The 9236-nt window shown below is 40.9% G+C and overlaps 1 protein-coding gene across 1 annotated transcript; it reads left to right on the plus strand.

Annotated features, from left to right (window-relative positions):
* Positions 1–740: 740 nt before the first annotated feature.
* On the plus strand, positions 741–8875 carry LOC114702847 (BTB/POZ domain-containing protein KCTD12-like). The gene is made up of 2 exons (XM_028883418.2): positions 741–1156; positions 6955–8875. Exon 2 carries the CDS (start codon positions 6961–6963, stop codon positions 7837–7839), a length of 879 nt encoding a protein of 292 aa, XP_028739251.1. The 5' UTR covers positions 741–1156; positions 6955–6960; the 3' UTR covers positions 7840–8875.
* The last annotated feature ends 361 nt before the right edge of the window (positions 8876–9236 follow it).

The raw sequence follows: 9236 nt of genomic DNA on the forward strand, positions 1-9236 counted from the left end.
TGAATAAACTCGATGTTTTACAAAACCAAAAAAAAAAAAAAAAAAAAAAAAGATCCACATTTAAATCCAATGATTTCACTAGTGCATATGGAGAGAAACGCACATACAATAAAATAACTTAGATGGGTAAGGGGTTCACTTCTCAGCTGGGTCCACACCACATCTGGAGAGCATTCACTTGGGTTTTAGGATTGAGGCCTCCTCCTTTCTTGACTCTAGCATTCAAAAACAGTTGAGTGTGGGCCTCATGGTGTGCTTTTCCCCACTTCTTTGTCTTTGTTGACACTGTTCCTGCTGCCTGCAATACTAATTCCGTCTTCTTGTGGCTTAATTCTCACTCATCTGGTAAAACTCAGTTTAGTTCACCCTCCAGGAAACCTTCAGATTTCCCCAGATAGCACCAGATCGCTTCCTTTTTGTTCCTACAACACTGGCTTTTCGTGTCCCTAACAGTTTAAACACTCAGAGTGAATTTATTTCTTTTCGAGAAAGAAAAATGTGTACAGTATTTCTTTATTTTTGGCACTTAGCATACTATCTGACGTGCAGGGTTATGTGCATTAAAGTAAATAGACTTAATATGAAGTTCAGAATTGAACCAGTTCTTCATTGAAAACTCCATTCCGAGTGGATGTGGTTGTCCACACCTGCCAGCCATCCCAGCACTCCAGACAGAGCCTGACACAGAAGGATGTAAATTTCAAGGCTAGCCTGGGCTTGTTAAGAAGGCCCTGCTTCGGAAACAAACAAACAAGGAAACCCTTACAAGTCATTCATGGAGCTGTCACTGCAAAAGGTTTGTTCGCTCTGCTGGGACCGACCAAGAGGAACAAAATTTCTCCTATGCCCGCCACCACCACCTTTGTTTCCCGCCCCCGCCCCCTTCCGTGCCTTCCTTCTTCTCCTCCTCCGCTTTGCTCTGCTTCTTCCTCGGGCTGCAGAGTAAGGAGGCCGGGCTGGAGAGGAAGTCAAGTGTGTCATAGCAGGGGAGGAGGGTTTCCACGACTGCTAGTTTTACAGAGGAAAACTCAACCCAAGCACCACAGCACACACACAGCCAGAGAGCGGAAGAACAGAAAGGCATTCCTCGGGGGAGCAGAGCTCTCAGAGCCGGGAAGCCTCGCTTGGCCGGTACCTCAGTGGCTGGAGATTCAAGGTAACTATGCTATCAACCTCCTTGTCTTCCCTTTCCAGTCCATTGCTTCGGGAATCCCAGAGCTTCTGCCTTTGCGCCAGGGCTAGGCACGGCTGTGCTGTTGTTTCTGTTGAGAGAGGCTCTCCTGTGGAACCTGTGTCTGTAAGGCAGTTTAGAGCTCCAAAAGCAGCCCAAGTGCTTTCTGAGGGGAAATTCAGACTGGTTTTCAGCATCCGGTTAATTTGTAAAGCATTTTGATGGGTTTCAACGCTAACACATTCTTTTATGAGCAGAAAAAAAGTCACAGAGACAAGCTAGTTGGAAGCAGAAGGGAGTATTGCTGAGGCAAAGAACTGTTACTTAATTCTTCAAGTTGTTTTCCCCCCTTTGCTTACACAACTACTTTGATTCCTTGGATCTCTGAAACGGAGCAGCACCCAAGGTGGGAATCGCTTTTCTAATTCAAATGTGTGGGTTTGTTCTTCCGAAGGAGTGCATATTTAAAACACATTGGTATAAAAGAGGAGAGGGACAGAAGCCAGTAGAAACAGAAAAGTGAAGGACTCCGGAAGAAAATGGAGGGAGGGAGGAAGGGGGGATTAGGGCATAGGGATTTCAAGCTTAGTAAAACTGGACACTGGTTTATTGATAAAGTGTCTGGTTTTCTCAGAAATGTCTTCCTGCACCTTTTCAGGCAGTCTCGTACCATATTGACGAGCACACAGTATGGTGTACTTTGCTGTAGCTGACTTTTGTCTTTGGAAGACATGGATCTTGGTTACAAGTAGAATTATCCCGAGCCAGAAAGGGAGAGAGAGACGTTGGTTAGTTTCCTCACCGCCTTTGAAACACTAGAACACACAACTCAGTTCTTGCGGCTTGGAAGCCAGCTGCTTTCAGCGGGCTTCTCTTCAAACCTGGTTTAAGGCATTTGTATTGTGTCACCCATTTACTTCCTCCTTACGGGGACGCTTATTTGATTTACCGAGGGCACCACCAACAAACCCTCATCAAAGTCGGGTTTATTCACGAAAGAGACTAAATGAGGCATTTCAGGGTTTCTTGAAAGGCTGCCCTCTGCCCCCCAGGCCCCTCACAAAAAGAAAAAAAAAAGAAGCATTTCAGAAGCTGGCCGGTGGTTCGATGAAAAGAAGTCTTGTGTTCGTTTGTTGCTTGCTTGTGTCCCCGTGAGCAGAAGCAGCTCAGCAGGGAACACTGGGATGGAGAAAGGGAGGAAGAAGTTGTCCATTGCAAAACCCTGCAAACACATAAACATCTTCCTGTTTGTGGAGTATGTCCTTCCTGACTTCATGGCACAGGGCACAAGGGGCTGTTTTCAACGGGATTTGTTCATTATTAAAGAAATTACTTCCGTTTTCTTTCTAAAAATAAAAAAAAAAAAACAAATCAACCAACCAACCAAACAAACAAACAAAAACAAACCAAACCAAACAAACAAACACATTGAGATTCCTAGCTATGAGGAATAATGTCACAAGTGGTGTTTCAGAGTGAAATTTCTATTTATGTTTAAAAACATGCTTGAGAAAGGCAGCAATTGAAGTTCTGGTGCTGTTCTCTGCTGACTTTTGTTCGGATTTCTTCTCCCAGAGTAAAGGCTCTGTCCTTTTGAAATTAACTAACACTGCTTTGTTAAGATGAGTGACAAAACAGGCTGCCCAGCTTGATTCCCCAGAGCAGCGGTTCTCATCCTTCCTAATGCTGCAACCCTTTAATACAGTTCCTCATGTTGTGACTCACAGCCATAAAATGATTTTGTTGTTACTTCACGACCTCCCGTAACTTTGCCACTGTTTGGAATCATAATGTAAATAGCTGACGTGCAAGATATGCAACCCCTTTGAAAGAATCCTTCAAATCCCAAAGGGTCGTGACCCACAGGTTGAGAACCACTTCCCTAGATTGACTATAACTGATTCATAAGATTTGGGGTCATTGGCTAATTAAGTTTTCATGGCTGAAGACTGGGTTCTGACAGTATCTGCCCCCAGGATATATCACCAATATGACAGAGAAACAAGTAAATGTGCAAACAGATGTATTCAGTGCTCCACGCTGAGAAGAGGGAGAATTGGTACAAAGGGCAAGAGGCATGTATAATTAAACTGCCCTAGTCAAGATGTAGTCTGCTTGGCCATTTCAGTTTTGGTCCAGTAAGATGACCTGAAGAAACCCTATTGTGTGGAGGGATCAATGTGCTTCTTCTTGTTGTTTCTGATCCAAAATGGACTGTAACAGATTATTCCCCTTTCCTGGAGGGTGGTCTGCTTCTGCCATTCCAATCCTGGGATCCAAGGTGACTCAAGAGGAAAGATTAAAGACAATGATTCACCTGAATACCTTCAGCTGAAGGAAAGGAGACAGACAGATGCAGAATGCAGGCAGAGGCATCCAACTTTCATCTTGCTTTTAGTTAACCTGTGGGGCCCAATGAGTCAATGCTTTTTGAGCAAGCGTGGTTTCTAAGTGCCTACTTCAAGTTGACTTATACAGAATTTTATCTAAAGCAGTAAGGAGAAAAAAAACTGCTGTTTTTAAAAATGATCTGTTTGTTCAATGGGGGAAAACATCTTCAACCTTTGATAGTATTTTTCGAAGAATAACAACTTTTGAATTCAGAAATCTACAAAATCAGTTACGTTTCTTTTTGCACATACATGCATTCAAAATGGATTTCTAGAAATGGATTTCTACTCATCTACTCTGGGATTATGAAGTTAATGACATTATTATTTAACATGAGTTTGCTGGTGCTTTACTCAACATCCAATGGCTACTCCAATCTTGCTACCTACCAGGCTCACAGTGCTGCTGACCCAAAGAAGGATAGATGGAGATTACTTTCTATCTGAGGCTATATTAGTCACAGACAGCTACATACATACGCAACTCCAGAATGCTATCAGGTGTTCCAATACAAGTATTTCTAAATTGCAGCAGTAACACAGAATATAAAGGGGTGGGGTTGAAAGTCAGACAGGATGGATCATTTAAGCAGCATCTCCATGGATTGCTGTGACACACTGAGTACCTTCTCAGTGGAAAGCAATCCTTCATCACTTTTTCTAAACCAGTGGTTCTCAACCCCTTTGGGAGTCAAACAACCCTTACACAGGGGTCGCATATCAGATATCCTTCAAATTAGATATTTCCTTTAAGATTCATAACACTAGCAAAATTACAGTTATGAAGTAGCAATGAAAATAATCGTATGGTTGGGGGTCACCACAACATGAGGAACGTATTAAAGGGTCACAGCACTAGGAAGGTTGAGATCACTGATCGAAGACAAGCTCAGGAAGCTAATGTAAGTAATCATCTGATAAGTACTTATTACACAGCAAACACTGTATTAAGTACTTTTATACCTCATATACAATTTCCTTCTCATCTTATTGATCAGGGTTTTTTTTCTATATCCATTTTCTGGATAAAGAAATAGAGACTCAGAGAAGAAAACACACAGTTTGCCCGAGGCTACCTAGCTAATAACTGGCAGAATCAGGACTCTAATTCAAACCTGCCAGCTTCTTTTATGATTTCACAAGAAAGGAATAGAGAGGAATTGAATTAGTAGAACAAATAAAAAGTACATTTCAGACATACAGAATCCTAAGTTCTAGGCACACGGGCATGAAAAAGTGGATGAGCTTGAAGGACTGGGTATGGGTCCAGTGTACCTAATGTCTCCATTCTTTCAAAGGGAAAGAGAACTTGAATTAATGAGCAAAGAGCAAAGTAAAGACCAGCTTATGGAATTTTGGAGCCAATATTTTTGCCTTCATTTTATTTTCTCATAGCTTTCAGATTCATTTTTTTTATTTCATTTATATTATTAACCTGTGTTCATTGTAAAAATGGCGAATTATTTTGCTGGGTATTTTTCTTAGCTGATGAAGTCATTATTTTTTATTACCCACAAACTGTTCAATAACAGATTCAAAAACTTTGTCCAACATATAACTAAAAAGTACTTATGCTGGTATCTAACCTCAAGCAGAAGACCACAGAGCTTATTATTAACTACTACATTTTACTGACTCTTTTTTATTGTATCTGCTAATACTTATATGTATGAAAAACATGTGTATGCCACTGTTGGCCCGGCACCTAAGTCCTATATAGTGTTACAAGATCTTGTCATTAAAGAGGAGATGCAACTAGTTTAGAGGTTTGTATTTGGTATATAGGTAAATTGGAACCGTTTAATTGCAATAAGTAAACAGAGAAGATAGCATAGCAACTGATCTGGTATCAGAATTTAGAATATTTTATGGAAATGAATGTGTATGTGACAGATGTGAATGTGGAACAGCCAGAGAAAGACAAGCTGTTAGGAGGGTCTTACATTAGTGCACAGTATAAAACACATGTCAGTAGGAATAATGTGTGTCCAAGAGACATCACAAAGGAATGGTTTCTAGGTTACTGACATATATGGATAAGGAGGGATGAATCAATACGATGACTCAACATTTAGAATGTCAATGTAGGTGACGCAAAATTGTGCTTCTAACAGGAGAAAAGTCAAAGAATGTGACCTATTTGTGCTGAAAACATGAAGACAAATAATAATGATTTCTATTTTTAAAAAACACTTTCACGTACACAAAGGCGATTTTGAACCTGCTAGAAGTGAGGTGCTGCCAACGCAGTCAGCAAGGGGCTGCCAATATGGAGCTGAAGATTAGAAGATAGGAAGGGGCGAAGACCTGGAAATCATAGACAACATGTACAGGGATGTATACTAGAACAGGTAGTTTAAAACAATTTAGGCTTCAGCCACTGGGAGTGTGGTTGATAAAATGTGTTAGACGAAAATATCAAGGTCTTATAATATAATTAGAAACAAGAGAATAATATACATGTATATATCAACAAAAGGTATCTGAATAATATAGTACCAAGACTGAAAAAAATCAGGGAGGAAATATATAATATAATAGCATATATATTTAAAACCCTAAAATTCATTTTTGTAAGAATACATACATAAGAAGATGCACACTAACTATACCAACGTGGTTGTCTGTGTTGGGGTCAGAGAAGATAAAGTGGAAAAACAGAAACAGTGAAGAAAGGGGGTCTTGCATAAACTCTGGTAACCTGCCATGAAATGACAGATATTGTCTGACACATGGGCATTTTGGAAGAAATTCTGAACATAGAAAGGGCTGGGCTTTTGCTCGGTGGTAGAGCTCTTATCTAGGGTGACAGAAGCCCAAAAGGGGGGAAAAGATGGCAAAGCCAAACCATGAAGTCTTTTCTATGCTGCTGCTCTCAAGTTAACATAGTTAATGGGCAAATGATTATGCTTTTGCATGAGTTTATTCTTTCTCCTTTTCAATCAATAAATGTGAGGTGTGTGCGAATGCGTGTGTACCATGGTCTACATGTGGAGGTCAAAGGACAAGATTCAGAAGTCACTTCCCTCCTTGCACATTGTTGAGATGGAATCTTTCTTGTTCCTGCTGTGCTACACACTCTACACTAGCTGCCACATGAACTTCTAGCAAATTCTCCTGTCCCCACCTCTTATAGGCATCTGGTATTACAGATATATGGCACTGAATCCATGTTTTGATTCGGGATGAGAAAACTCATCAGGATTATATGGCTAGTGTTTTTACAGGTTGAACAATCTCCCCAGCCTTGGATTTCTTGATCTACAGAATATATGTATGAAGAAAATGGACACTTATGAACAGACAGAATATATGTATGCAGAAAATGGATGCTTATGAACAGACTCCCCATGTTATACATTCTTACTCAAAAGTAATGTTTTGTTTTTTCAGGTCAACATGGCCATGCCAGAAAAGTCAAGTTGTGTCAAACCATCTGAGGATTGCAGCAAGTTTCCTGAGATTATTGAACTCAATGTAGGTGGCCAGGTATACATAACTCGCTACCCTACTCTGATCAACATTCCTGGTTCCCGGCTCTGGGAAATGTTCAGTGTAAAGAACCCTTGCTCTCTGATCCAGGACAACAAAGGGAGATTCTTCATAGATCGAGATGGTTTTCTCTTTCGTTATGTCCTAGACTACATGAGAGATCTGCAGGTAGTGCTTCCTGACCACTTTCCAGAGTGTGGCCGGCTCCATAGGGAAGCAGAATACTTTAAGTTGCCAGAACTGGCCAAGATGTTGGCCCTTAAAATGAACAAGCTCAGCTCAGTTGGCAATGACTCATGTCAAATTGATCTGGAAGAGCTTTCCCCCAGCATTGACACCACTTTTAATTTCTCTTCAACTAATAGCATTAATATCAGTGGCCCTGATAATTCCATGGTTCTGACAGCTGCCACTGGTTCTGAGCTCAAGAAGGCTGGCTTCATCACTATTGGCTATCGAGGCTCCTATACTCTGGGCAGGGACAGCCAAACAGACGCCAAATTCCGCCGTGTGGCCAGAATCATGGTGTGTGGTAAGATCTCATTAGCCAAAGAAGTGTTCGGCGATACTCTGAATGAGAGCAGAGACCCAGACCGCCCTCCTGAGCGATACACTTCTCGATACTACCTCAAATTCACTTTTCTGGAACAAGCCTTCGACAAACTAGCTGATGCTGGCTTCCACATGGTAGCATGCAACTCCACTGGCACCTGCACTGTCACACACGACCAAACAGATGACAGGATCTGGACCTCTTACACTGAATATGTTTTTTATCGTGAGTGACACTTAAAAATCATCCAGGAAATACAAACGCCCAAACAGTCTCCCTCCTCTGTTCCCATACCAACTGTATCCTTTAGAAACAGGCACACTAGTCCCTCTAGGCTCCTGAGTGTTCTGTATAATCTTGGACAATGCCACTTCTGTCATCACAGCCACTTGAACCTTTGCTGGTTTTCTTCTTATTCGTCATTCCAGTCTGTCTGCATACCAACCTTCTCTGGCTGTGGAGGGGATGCCATACAATGAAAGGTGTGCATCAGGATAGATAGGAGAAGTGTATTTCTGGAGTGAATGCAATTAAATATAACCACAGAGCTAAAAGCGTTGAGAAATATTAAGCCATGGCTTCCAAGCTGTTTCTTAATAACACACATTGAACTTGATTATGTACCTTGCTACTTGTAAAACTCTGTATTGCTGAGCGACAGATTACAGTAGGAAGTGTGCATGTGCTTTGCAGACATTTTACCATGCTGAGTAGAACTTGACAACAGTCCTCTAGGAGGTTCATAGAAAGGTCGACCAAAATTACTAAGGACTAAGTTCCAAAATTACTGAGGACTTTTGATAGAAACTAGGCAAACAATTGTATGACTATTATTTCTAAGAATAAAAGGCTTAGCACTTAATTTGCTTTCATGTAAAGAAAATAGTAAGGAGGCGTATCATAGCTATTACCTCTGTCATAAACAGCGGTACCATTAAAAAAAACTGTCTTAAAATAGCTTTCATTAGAATTGAAGGCAAGCATATGCAGGGAAGGGAAGGATGGGCAAAGGGTTGCTTTGTGTAAGTATATGCATATATTAGTTAGTTGGCTTTTCACTAGTCAAATAATTGGCTGTGCCTATCAACTGTTCACTTGTTTATGTTTTTTGACAGGGTGTGAGTGTGTGGTTCGTTTTTCTGGAGGTTGGGATGGGAGAAGGGGAGAAGAAAGAAGGAAACCAAGGAAAGAACTAAAAAAAAAAAAGAAAACCCTGGAATTAATCTTCTGACTCCCTGCTGGTGACTTTTTAACCAAACAGGTAGAAAGCAAGTGTTCATTCTCATATGAAAACGTCAGGGATCTAAGATAAGTGAGTGAATCACAAAAGACTATAAACCAAGTCAAGAAAAAGAGTTTGTTAGGGCTCATTGCAAAGGCTCTTCATCGCCCTTGTGAAAAGTTTTCCAGCAACGGAACGGAAGTCTGATAGCCTTGTCTCTCCTTTATTCTGCCCTTATTTTACTCTGCAAATCCTTATTGTTCTCACTGTCTTTTAATTCAGTTTCTAGTCAGGTCTTTTTGAGTTGTAAAAAACTAAAACCCACATAAAGTAGCTTGAAAAAAAAAGATTTAAAAGGAGGTTGGAAAGATGGCTCAGCAATTAAGAGCACTGGCTGCTCTTCCAGAG

This window comes from Peromyscus leucopus, chromosome X (genome assembly GCF_004664715.2).
Source record: "Peromyscus leucopus breed LL Stock chromosome X, UCI_PerLeu_2.1, whole genome shotgun sequence".
Classification (NCBI taxonomy): Eukaryota; Metazoa; Chordata; class Mammalia; order Rodentia; family Cricetidae; genus Peromyscus; species Peromyscus leucopus.